Source organism: Macrotis lagotis, chromosome 6 (genome assembly GCF_037893015.1).
Source record: "Macrotis lagotis isolate mMagLag1 chromosome 6, bilby.v1.9.chrom.fasta, whole genome shotgun sequence".
NCBI classification, from domain to species: domain Eukaryota; kingdom Metazoa; phylum Chordata; class Mammalia; order Peramelemorphia; family Peramelidae; genus Macrotis; species Macrotis lagotis.
Genome location: NC_133663.1, coordinates 61435790 through 61449193, shown reverse-complemented (window position 1 = coordinate 61449193; position 13404 = coordinate 61435790). Strand labels below are relative to the sequence as shown.

At 34.6% G+C, this 13404-nt stretch overlaps 1 protein-coding gene across 1 annotated transcript in view; it reads right to left on the bottom strand.

Annotated features, from left to right (window-relative positions):
• Positions 1-13404, bottom strand: part of DOCK10 (dedicator of cytokinesis 10) — a 392886-nt gene that overhangs the window by 107386 nt on the left and 272096 nt on the right. Inside the window, exons 8-13 of the mRNA XM_074192737.1 lie at positions 12049-12232; positions 8826-8911; positions 8279-8362; positions 7964-8119; positions 483-704; positions 184-306 (exon numbers count right to left, since the gene is read on the bottom strand). Coding sequence (XP_074048838.1) covers positions 184-306; positions 483-704; positions 7964-8119; positions 8279-8362; positions 8826-8911; positions 12049-12232 — 855 coding nt within the window. The remainder of the gene's footprint in view (positions 1-183; positions 307-482; positions 705-7963; positions 8120-8278; positions 8363-8825; positions 8912-12048; positions 12233-13404) is intronic.

Below are 13404 nucleotides of genomic sequence, written 5' to 3'. Positions count from 1 at the left end.
AGATCTACAATACTTTCCCATGAAAAATACATTATTTTTTAATCTTCTTGAATATTTCACTAATGGGATATTTTTCTAAATTGGGTCTTTCAAATTTGAAGACTGACTATGAATGCTTGATTTTCTTGTCATTTCTTTTAAGGAAAAAATTGGAAGAAAGATTTAAGAAGCTTTACTAATTACCTTGTTGGAGTCTGGATTTTTAATATAAGGTTCAGCACCACTGGCGATATTTCCCATAAGCACTTTTTCAATCTTGGCCACCAAAACAATGTCAGAGTGAGGGTTACTTACTGAAAATATAGCCTAAATTAATAAAATGAAAGAAAATGAATAAGTACCCACATTATAATGAAGTTGTTTATAAAGCTCCACTTAGAATTGAAAACTTCATGGCATTCTTATTTGGTTCCTCCCCAGAGAATCAGTAAGCAGGGAGGTACAAAATTTCCTGCATAATTAATGGGAAACAAAATGGTGACCTGTTTTGGATACTTCAGCCATTCTTCAGGAAATCCCTTGACATGTGGTTCTTCTGACTGTCTGGGGCTAACTGTGTCGATGTTGCCATTTTCCAAGGCCACCGAAGCACCTGAAACCATCTGTCGAACAAGTGTATGGTTCAGATCCACATTAAAATCTGCAGAAATCTTTCTGATGTCTCTGGTGTCATAAAGGGCCAGACTCACAAAGAAAGGTTCAATCTGGAAGCAAAATGAAATAAATAAACATTTTCCATCAAATATGCCAAGTTGACTATAGGAGCAGTTGACCATAGGACTATAGGACGATAGGAGCGGGAAGTCACATGGGGAAGACATTAGAAACAAAACACTATTGAACAGGAAGAACTCAAGAGAAATTAATTCTGATCTAGTGTGATCCTGAGACTTCTTTCTCTTGGCAGAACATTTCATTTAATAAATTTACCATATATATGTTATATATATCATACATATAACATATATAATATTATATATATATATATATGTATATATGTATATGTGTGTGTATATATATATATATATGTATATATATATATACTTGATGTTTACATAAGGTACAGTTTTCAATATTTGGGAAAGTTGAAAAATTCTCAATGAGCTTCCAATCTACTTCTATCTAGACAAGCATAATTCAAAGCAGAACTATGAGTGAAGCAGAGGAGCAATCAAGATAAAGTCTTCCAGGAAAACTTGAGAAATAAGTAAGATTTGAGTTGGGGAAAGAATGCTATGTTTGAAACAAGAGGACATAAGTCCAGATTCCTGTCTTGCCACTTCTCTAACCTGGTCTTGTTTCCACAGTTGTCAAATGCAGTGGTGGACTTCACTAGATGAACACTAAGGAGGTCTTTCAGGTCTAAATCTTTGCTTTTTTTTAATACTGTTTAATAACCACATGGTACCTTCGATTCAATACATATTTTAGATATTTTATTGATTACTCCACCCTCTTCAATTTCTAACCCTCCTTTACTCTTGTCCTATAGTCAGGGTTTGGATTTAAAAATGGTGGCCACTCTTCCTCTTTCTCTCTCACAACCATTTGTCCACTTTTATTTCCTTTCCTTCAGAATCCTCCCTCCATTTGAGCCTCCTTAAGTTGTTATAAATAACTGTAGACCCCAAGACTTCTCAGACTTAATTTCAGAAGATACTTATATAGTCTAACCATTTCTTTACTTCTGGCTGCTTTAGCCTCACTTCGGATGAAGATCAAAATAATGGGCTGGCTAGATTATTTTTACTGAGTTATAAATAGATGTTCTATTTATCACAAATACCATGATCTCCCAAGAAATCAAAACTGGAGGTCATCCAAAGGACAAGGGAAAGCTGTGGGGTGGATGTAAGCAGGATGCAGTCCAATACCCTACACATTCAGTGCATAAAATAGTATGAATGCAGGAATAACAAAAATGGAACAAATGGAACAAAAAGGAAGAGTGGGCCAGTCATACAGTGATATTGGAGGAAAAAATATATGTGATAGCTAGATGCTCTTTCAGCAGTCAAGTTGACACAAGCAATGATGTCCAACACATGGAATGACATGGACAGAAGTTGCATAGAACGAGAAGGGTATGGATGAGAGGCAATCTGCACTGTTGGAGGGCATACTTATACCTCACATTAATGAAATCATGGATGCAATGGAGCAGAAAAGATCCTAGCTATGGAATTCTAAAGATAAAAAATATCACCCATGTACAATATGATTAAATGCATATATAATGGTATAATGGCACCAACACTAGACTTAGAGCAGTGAATAGAATGATGGGCATGGAGTCAAGAAGCCCTGAGTTCAAATATGGCCTCTCAGTTATGGCCCCAGACAATTAGTAGATGTTTGACTCAGAGTAACTTGTTTTATCATCTGTTTGTCTCAGTTTCCTCATCCATAAAATGAATAACACTTATATCCCAGGGATGTTTTGAGGATCTAATGAAATATTTATAGAAAATTTTATATATTTCTAAGCTCTACAGAAAATTATTGCTATTTTTTAACTAGTCCTTATACTTAATGTTCAAACCACTAACTTCTTTGAGATTATTTTCTAATGTGTAAAATGAAGATCATAATAACTATATTAGTTACTTCATAAGACTGTTATAAGAAAAGCACATGTAAGACATATTACTATATAAATATGACTTTTTGAAATGAATCAATGGTTATAAAATATTGGCATATTTTTAAAAGTGCATATCAAATCAGAGCAACTAGGTGGCAGAGTGGACAGGCCATTGAGCCTGGAATCAGGAAGACCTGAATTCAAATATGACTTGAGACATTTACTAGCTATGTGACCTTGGGTAAATCATGTAACCCTCTTTACCTTAGATTCTTCATCTGTAAAATGAGCTAGAAAAGAAAATGGCAAACCACTTGAGTACTTCTGCCAAGAAAAACCCGACTGAATCACAGAGTCAAACATGAGCAAAAAGTGACTCAAACCATAAGAGAACCAAAAAACATTGTTCTTGTCTAAATTCTGATAGTCTGTGGGGTAAAAATCATTTCCCCTGAAATCATGTATTTGAAATTCATATAGATAAAGTCTGATATGACCCAGATCACTTATAATAGGGGTGAACAATTGGTCTTATAATCTATAACCAGTTTATAACCAGCATTATATAAATAGTTACAAGAGACTTAGAGACTTAGAAATGACTGAAGTGGATTTTAGAGGCTGTTTTAGACTCTAAATTTGACAAATGAAGAATTTCAGTCTAGTGACATTCTGATAACATCACACAGGAGATAAGGGGAAAAAATATGGTTCAGTCTCTGACTCCAAAGTCAGTACTCTTTCCATTTTACTTTTTCCAATTCCAGTTATGATATTTTTATTTTAAATATTTAATAGAAGTAACATGGCATAACAGATAATGAGCTGGCCTCAGACTCAGAAAGACTAGATTCAAATTTTGTCTCTAATACATCCTGAGTCCTTTACATATATTATTCCCATTTTATATTTAAGTTGAGAAAAAATTAAATGACTTAATTGTGGTTACATAGCTAGCAAATATCTGAGGCAGAATTCAAACTACCGCAAGATAAAATTTTATACATCACCAAAGTCACCTCATGTAGGATGTATTTTTCATGGAGAACAAAGCCTGGCAGTGGCTTACTAATACAGAAAATGATGTGAGAAATAACTGTGATAGATCTTCTTGACTCTAAGTTCAGATGTATATATGTGTGTGTGTGTGTGTGTGTGTGTGTGTGTGTGTGTGTGTGTGTGTGTGTGTGTATTGTGTTTTTTTAAAGGTTTTTTTGCAAGGCAAACGGGGTTAAGTGGCTTGGCCAAGGCCACACAGCTAGGTAACTATTAAGTGTCTGAGAGCGGATTTGAACCCAGGTACTCCTGACTCCAGGGCCGGTGCTTTATCCACTGTGCCACCTAGTTGCCCCGTGTATTGTTTTTCAGTTGAATTTCTTCTTTAAACCATCTGGGTTTTTCTTAGCAAAGAGATTAGCAGGATTTTCCATTTCCTTCTCCAGTTCATTTTACAGAAAAGGAAACCAAGGCAAATAGGGTTAAATGACTTTGCCAGGGTCATCCAGTTTCTAAGTGTTTGAGACCAGATTTGAATTTGGGAAGATGAGTCTTTCTAATTTCAAGCCTGGTACTCTATCCACTGTGACACTCAGTTTCCCTCCATATCTCTATCTCTACCATCTATATATCTATATCTTTATTATTTGGAGCAGCTAAGTGGTGCAATGGATAGAGCACTGGTTGTGGAGTCAGAGTTTGAAGATAGTCTCAGACAATAGCCACTTATAGCTGTGTGACCTTGGGTAAGTCACTTAATTTAACCCTGATTACCTCACATACAGGGCCATCTCCAGTCAACCTGATTCATATCTGGTCACTGCACCCAGATGGCTCTGGAGGAGAGAGTGAGACTGATGACTCAGCACAGCTCCCCCTCACTCAAACTCAACTCACATACTTTTCATGACATCACCTCCCTTTTGTCATGGTCTTCTTTGAAAATGAAGGACAAACAGAAATAATATAGTCTGTCTCTATCATCTATAAATATATTATCTCTATCCCTTTCTTTATCCATCTAACTAAATCAATTTCTCATGCTATATCTCTGACTTTTAAACATACAAAACTATCCCAAGATAAAATTTTATACATTACCAAAGTTATCTCATTTAAGAAATAACTTAGACTGGGGATATATCCTGGCAATGAAAACTATGTGAGCAGTAACCAACACAGGAATTCATATTTACATATGTAACGACAAGGCAAAGACAAGGTTGCTTAATTCTTTCATCATGTAATTATTGCCTTTTGAATTTTATTTCTATTTACCTGAATGGAAATAAGTGGTTGACTCTGTGAACTTATTGGAAATTAAATCTTCTACGGGGAAGGGATTTATTCAGTTTGATCACTCTTTTCTTCTCAAAAGTCAAATATTTCCATTGGGTCTTTCAATAAGATTTTGCCAAGAATAAGGTCCCCTTAGAACACTCTTAGTCTTGACAGGGTTTCATGTTTGCAAGGCAAATTTTCTTTTGTTCTCTCTTTTAAATAAGTCAATGAAAATTTAAATATAGCCCAAATACAAATGAAGCAATAATGGAAATTTTGCACTTCACTAGCCATTCCTGTTTTATTAAAGGATTTAGGCTTAATTGCAATAACAAAATGAAGACATCATTCACTTTATAATCTAACAAGTACCATGCTGTAAGATTATTTTTCCTATTTGTTTTTTACCTTCATTTATTTAAAAAAAGTCTTTTTTGAGTTACAAATTCCTCTCCTACCATCTCTCTCCCACCTATTGGGAATGTAAGCAATCTCATATCAATTATCTGTGTAAAATCATACATAGTATACTTCCATATTAAACATATTGGGGATAAAAATAAGAAAAAGCAAGAAATATAATGGAAGTGAAAAAGTATGCTTCAATCTGCATTTGGAGTTCATCAGTAATCTTTCTGGAAGTGGATAGTATTTTTCAATATGGGTCCTTTGGAATTGTCTTGAATCATTGTCTTGATCAGTGTAGCTAAGTCTTTCACAATTAATAATCATTACAATATCACTGTTATTATATACAACGTTTTCCTGATTCTGCTCATTTCTCTTTGCATCAATTTGTATATGTCTGCCCAGATTTTCCTGAAACCATTTTCAAGTCTTACTTATAAGAGTATTCTATCATAATCATATACCACAATTTGTTTAAACATTTCCAAATTGATGAGTCATACTGTAGGCTTATTAAGTAATGACTGAACGAATAATGATAAATGAAGTAATAAAATACTATTGTGACATAGGAAATGATGAAAAGAATTATTTTAAAGAATTGTGGGAAGATTTATATGAAATGATGGAGAGTAGAGTGAGGAAAACTAGGAGAACTATGTGAGTGTGTGTGTGTGTATCTATCTATCTAATAACAATGACACTGGAAAGACAAATAGCTTTGAAAGTTTTAAGAATTCTAATGAGCATGATAAATAAATATAATGCTAGATGACCAGTGATACTGCATACTATCCATCTCTTGAGCAAGAGGTGATGGATTCAAAATAGAGAATGAGGTATGACCAGTGCAGAAATTTGTTTTGCTTAGCTATGTATATTTATTTCAAAGCACTCTCTCTCTCTCTCTCTCTCTCTCTCTCTCTCTCACTCTCTCTCTCTCTCTCTCTCTCTCTCTCTCTCTCTCTCTCTCCCTCCCTCCCTCCCTCCCTCCTTTCTTCCTCTCCTGCTTCTTTCTTTTTCTTTCTTTCTTTCTTTCTTTCTTTCTTTCTTTCTTTCTTTCTTTCTTTCTTTCTTTCTTTCTTTCTTTCTTTCTTTCTTTCTTTCTTTCTTTCTTCCTCTCCTCCTTTCTTTCCCTTCCTTCCTTCCTTCCTTTCTCTCTCTCTCTCTCTCTCTCTCTCTCTCTCTCTCTCTCTCTCTCTCTCTCTCCCTTTGGGACTATGAAGATGGCAGAAAGAGAAAATAGATTTTTTGTCAGGTGAAAAAAATTAAATCCAAGGGGTTCCTTCAAGGAATTCTTTTTTTTTTTTTTTTTAGTTTTTGCAGTTCAATGGGGTTAAGTGGCTTACCCAAGGCCACACTGCTAGGTAATTATTAAGTGTCTGAGGCTGGATTTGAACTCAGATACTCCTAACTCCAAAGCCAGTGCTCTATCCACTGCACCACCTAGCCACCCCAAGGAATTCTTTAAAAACTTATGGAATCAAAGCACAAACTAGTTCATCAGAAAACATAGTTCAATTAGGACTTCAAAGACAATAATATGATTTTAAAATATGCTTATTTGATTAAAAACTTTTTTAAAGCAAGGAAGTATAGGAGAGAAGAAGAAAATAACTACTAGATAAGTTTTTTTTTTAACTTAAAACGAGTATTAGGAACTGTTAGTGTGGGAACTACATCCAATAAGTGTGCAGATCATTATGGTCTCAGTAGAACAGACACAGGAATTTTCCTGATGCCTCCTCAAAACTGTCCTATAGTCATATAGCTAGAAAGGGGTCAGATATTGTGCTTGAATCTAAATCCTTCAGATTCTCAGTCCATCACTCTATTCATTATATATTTAAAAGAACTATATTAGGAATCAGAATCTATCCAGAGGGCTCATTAAGGGACAAATCATTACTTCTTTGTGCTGCAACACACAATTTTGAGAAAACACTTGTATCAACTGATGTTCATTGAGTAGAAGAAAAAGTATTTTTTCTTTCCCTTCCTGCTACTTAGAAACCTTAAGTTATCCCTCCTTTCTTCCAATATAACCCACATACTGGTCATTCAATACACATACATACACACACACATGCACATACACATGTTGTTTGGTCACTCAGTCATGTCTGTATGTATCATATATCATGTCAGACCCTTCAATCCTCCACTATATCTTGAAGTCTCTCCAAATTTCTGTTCATTGTTTCCATGACTTATCTATTCATCTCATCCTTGCCATTCCCTTTTCTTTTTGTCTTCAATGCACACACACACACACACACACACACACACACGCACACACACAGAAAACTCATATACCCATCCAATATTATAATATACCAGAAATGTCAAGAGAGATAGAGATAGAGATAGATAGATAGATAGATAGAGAGAGAGAGAGAGACCGAACTTGAATATAGAGGATATGTACCAAATGACTAGAAAAGTTGGAAATATACCTTGTCCTTTGATGCATTATATTGAAGCAATAAGAAATATTTTTTTGGTAAAGATTATATATAGGGATTTGCTAGATGGTATTTTGCAGTATGAGCAACTAAATAATCTTGGGTTATTTTAAGATAGTATAATAACCAAGGGCAACAGGGCTTTAGTTAATTATACTTATACCTGGAGTTAGAAAGGTCACCTCAGGGTGCAACATATCAATAGATGAAAAAACCAATAGGAACTTACATTAGTCAATGGATCATTTTCATTCTCAGTGACACATCCCTGAAGACTTAAAAAGAGAGATTTACAAACAGTCATAAATCTCTTGGCTGCCTTTTCTTCAAATGGACTGGTCATGGATTCTGTTTCTGAAAAATCCTTTTTCTGTATTTTTAAGGCCTTAACAACAACAACAAAAAAAAGAATTTGAAAAATAATGTCACTTGTCATCCACTTCTGTATTCTCAATTTCAATGATAATCTCTGACTGTATAGATTTATAGAAAATAGATTTAGCAATTGTTAAAGTCTAACTTTAGTTAGTAAAGTCTAACTTACATCTATGTCTGGATCCAGGGAGAATAGATTTAGCCTCTCCATGTTTCGTGACATTTTAACAGTATCTTCTGTTTCTGTGAGGTACTGTAAAAAAAAAACCCGAATAACAAACATAAACAGACATTCAGATACATTTGGACCTTCTCCCAAACATTCTCCTTCTTCTTGGCCCCTACAAGAAGTCATTCCCCTATTGATATCCCTCCTTCTATTTATATTTGGACAAACCTTGGAAAACTTTTATGTTTCCATTTCTTAATGTGGATGAGTTCATTTAGTGACATGTACTTGGTGATATTGGAATATTTGGGGGAGAAATATCTCTATATAAATCTTATATCAAAGATTTTGGATCTCTTATAGGATCATAGAAAGTTGGATCTTGATAGGATTTTAAAAACCATTCAGGTCAACTACCCATTTTAAAGATAGAGAAAAAGAAGCAAAATCAATTTCCTGAGGTCATATATAGGTGTAAACATGACTAAAAACCCTTCTTGGCATGATTATCTTCCCCTCCCCCCACCCTACAACCTGAATTAATTACTTTTGCAAATTCTGGATGCAAGTTGTTCTCTGAAGAATCTGCTTCCTCTGATGTGCATTCACAAGTCATAGAATTTTCCAGAGAATCTTGAAAAGACATATTAGAAAACCAAGTCATTACATGCTTATTTTACTTTCCCCAGTTACTTTTTATCATTCATTTTAAAAAATTTGAGTCCCAAATTTGCTCTCTTTCTCCTTTCCCACCCCTTTATTGAGAAAGTAAATAATTTGATAATGTGTAGTCATGTGAAACATATTTCCATGATAGTCATATGTAAAAGAAATCAGGGGAAAAAAAGAAAAAAGTGTTCCTCGATCTATGCCTCTGTCAGTGAATAGTATTTTCATCATATATCCTTCAGAATCATCTTGGATTATTGTATTGATGACCTATATTTACAGTTTACAATCTTAAAATATTGCTGTTACTGTGTACAGTGTTCTCCTGGCTCTTCTGTTTTCACTTTGTATCAGTTCATGTAAGTCGTTCCAGGTTTTTTCTGAGAGAATTTAGCTTATCATGAAAACCAAATCATTATTGTTACCATTAAAAGACACATAACCCAAGTTAGAATTGCAGAGCTGGGTCTACTTCTTCAGACTCAGCCCTGTAAAGTTTATTGTGTCTCACCTCTTGCCCATACTACATCACAATCTATGGGTCTATTTTCTCTCATCTGCTGCTCACTGCGGTTGCTTCTGGTCCTAGTCTGATGATGCTATAATCTTTGTCTCCCAGGCTGCCTTTGTTGTATCTTCTGACCTTGTACTTGCCCTCCTATAATTCCACTGGTTCTGTATTGCAGGGCAGGCTATCAGAAACCTTTGTATTTTAAGATTTTTATCAAATCCACTTCTCATGGTTTGAAACTTTCATGTTAGGCCTGGACACTACTATTGTTTGAAATTAGGTCCCTCTTTGTGCAAAATAACATCTTTCCCTTTCATCTTCAGCCTTGCCCAACAAAGGGAACAGAAGCAATATGAAATATGTATTTATGATGGAGGAAAGAAGAGAAGTAGATTCTGTGAGTCTGAGATATTCTCTTCTCATTCAGGCAAGAGGTACAAATGGCTTAAACTATTTATATCTGAAGTCTTCTTTCTACTGTCAGGTTTCTGGGTGGTACAGTGGATAGAGAGTATTAGAATAGGAGTCATGAAGATCTGAGTTCAAATCATATCTCATACATGTATAAATGGTATGATCCTGCACAAGGTGCTTACCTTCTCTTTGCCTCAGTTTCCTCAACTGTAAAATGAAAATAATATCTGCCTCATAGTTAGTTTCCAGTCATTCCAGAGCTTAAGATAAGATTAAGATTCTTAAACTTAAGATTCTTCAGTTCCTGAAGAATCACTTTATAAGGTTAAAGTTAAGAGCTTCCTTTGCACTTCTGTTTTTGTTCTAAGAAATAAGATTTCAGTATAGAAATGTTATGTCAGTGAAGAATAATAATTCATGATCTATCTTGTGCCATCCCAATTTGGAAATCTGATTTTTGGTCATTTAATTTGGAATTAGAACATTTGTAAGTAAAAGAAATTAGTCTATATTACTCTATTTGAGCATAGTTAATAGGCAATGTTTCATTAAAAAAAAGTTTGCAAAGATCTAATGAGATAATATTTGTAAAAAGAGCCTAACACAATGTCTGGAACCAATGATATGCTACATAAATGGTTATTCCTCCATCCCTGTCTCTTCCATTTGCCTCTCCCCCTCACATGAGTCAGGGAGAACAGTTAGAAGGCTATTAGAATCGTTCAGGTAATGAGGTGATGAAAGGTTAAATCAGAACAGTGGTTTTGGACAGAAGAGAAGGGCACATATTGTAAAGGCAGAAACATGATTTGGCAACAAACTGGATATTTTTGTTGAGTGAGAGTTAAGGGGTGAGATTAAGATTTATGTAATTTGATATGGTCTTGGAATATATGTATGTAATATGAAATGATTTTAGAAACCAGAAGAATGATGGTACTTTTGACAGAAATTGAGATGTTTGAGATGTTAGAGTTTTTAGAATGAGATACATCTAGGATATCTAGCTGAAAATATCCTAAGGCGCCTGGTGATTGTGACAACAGTAGAGTTGTGAAATCTAAGGCCAGGTAGACCTGGGAGTCATCAGTGTAAGGATGATAACGGGACCCATGGGAGTTGCTAAGATCACTAAGTGAGATAGTATAGGGAAAAAACTAAGAGGGCTCAGGACAGAGTCTTGGGGGACACACATGATGGACAAGCAAAGGAGATTGAACAACAGTTAACCAGGAAGAAAAGAGTCAAAAGGGTACAGTTTTAGAAGAATTTTCTTTAAACAAAATTTATAATAATAATAATAATAATAATAATAATGTTGTTGTTCAGTCAAGTTGTTTCTTTTAGTGACCTCAGCAGAGGTTTTCTTGGCAAAGATACTAGAATGGTTTATCATTTGCTTCTCCATTCATTTGACAGATGAGGAAACTGAGACAAACAGTTAAATGGTTTGCCCAGGGTCACATATAGCTCTTAAGTATCTAAGGCTGGATTTGAAGTCAGGTCTTCCTGACTCCAGGTCCAGTGATCTATCCACTATATCACTTAGCTGCTCTATATTAATAACAGTAGAAGTAGCTAGAATTTATGAAATGCTTTAAAGTTTACAAAGTCTTTTACAAATATCTCATTTAATCTTCATAAAAAATGAAATGTTCTTAATATCCCTATTTTACAGATGAGGAATTTGAGATATTGAGAGATTAGGTAACTTAACCTGGCATCTCACAGCTAGGAAGAGTGAGTTCAGATTTGAATAAGGCTTTCTTGTCTCTACAACTAAGATGCTATCCTCTGTATGGCTAGTCATTTATGAATTTATGAATATTTATATTATCATCACTTCAAAAAAATCAACCTGGAGAAGTTCTGTTACTTGAGTCTAATTTCAGGTCATAAAATGTGATGTATCTTCTGGGATATGTCATGATCCATTCCCTCATTTCAGAAATAACATTTGCAATATTTCAACCAACTTCTGCTGAAATATCTTAAACTATTGTCAATCACCTGGAAAAAACATTCATTTGCAGTCATCACTATTATTATATGCCTTTGGGATAGATGGGTTAGATGCAGAAAGCTATCTGAGCTGGTGGCAGCTTAAATGACCTGACTCCCAAATAAGGAGTCTCCTTTCAGTATGAGAAGAAGTGGTAGCACATTTGTTTCTCACCCAGCTTGAGATCTGTGAGGTCTGCACTCTTCCTTTCTTGAAGGGGGCCATCAGGATTTATTTGGAGGATTTTGTTGAGAGTGTGAATCCATTCATCCATATCCAGCTCTGTTTCAGCCGCCAGAACAAAATACGTCAGATCATTCATTTTCAATTCAAAGGCATGTTTTCTTAGTCTGTTATTCTGTAGCATCAAAGGAAAAGAAAAGAAAGGTTTCAATAATTACCCTATGAAACATGGAACAAAAGTACCTCTAAGAGAGGGGGGAAAAATAATTTATTTGTGAATTTTTCAAACAATGGCAGATAGCTAAGTAGCAGAATTATGAGACTCTTCAAATAAAGAAGTATAGACTAGTTGATGTGTTTATTGGTGAAAGTTGTTCCATCAAGCACTTTGGCATGAATCCAATATTACATCTATCTTTGTAGATGTTAAATTCATTCATGATTTCTGAAATTGTCCAAAAGTGTCTTACTATAAATATGTGGTCATGGAGTCATTTGATGCGTTGATTCTTTTATTCTTTCTTAAGTATCATTGCAGCCCTTGGTTTGTTCTTCTTTTAACCTTCATTCTAACTATGTGATCAACTCCTTCCTTTTTCCTTTCATACATGTCCTTGAGGATATCTTTTATGCTACTTTTTCTATGCTGGTCATAATGAGTTTGTGGTTGACTTAAATCCACCATTTTTAGCAAAAAAAAATGTTGACCCATTCCATTAGGATCATTGTGAAATGAATGGATGAGTGAATCAAAATTGATTTCTCTGTCTCACATTCTGCATAGAATTGCTGGAGGTATAGTATTTTCATTTGCTAATTCTTGGAGTCAGAGATATTTTAAGATGTGCTTGGTACCATAATTGGGGAATTCTGTGAAATTTTAAATTTCAACCTCTTGGATCTTCCAGGTTTGCATCACAGCTGTGGGGGAGGTACCTGTGAAATTTTAAATTGCAAATTTTTGGATTTTCCAAGTTTTCTGATCTCTGACTTCCAAATAATTTGCAAATTGTCAAATGGAACAAATAGCGATATTAATATCAATCTTAATAATAACTGACTTTTATGTAACATATTGAAGCTTACCAAGAGTATATAACTTACTTTACATGAATTTTCTCATTTGATTTTAACAACAATTCTGTGAGTTGGGTATTAATTGAGAAGTATCTAAATGGCTCCCCCAATGTCTGGCAAATGTTTTCTGGTAGGATTCAAATTCAGGTCTTGATCTCAAATTCAACATTCTATCTCCTACACCAACTAGCTAATACCAGGAGCTTATTGACATTTAACATTAGGACCTTTGCAAAATTTTATAGGTGACAACACCTTTTCAGATTAGTT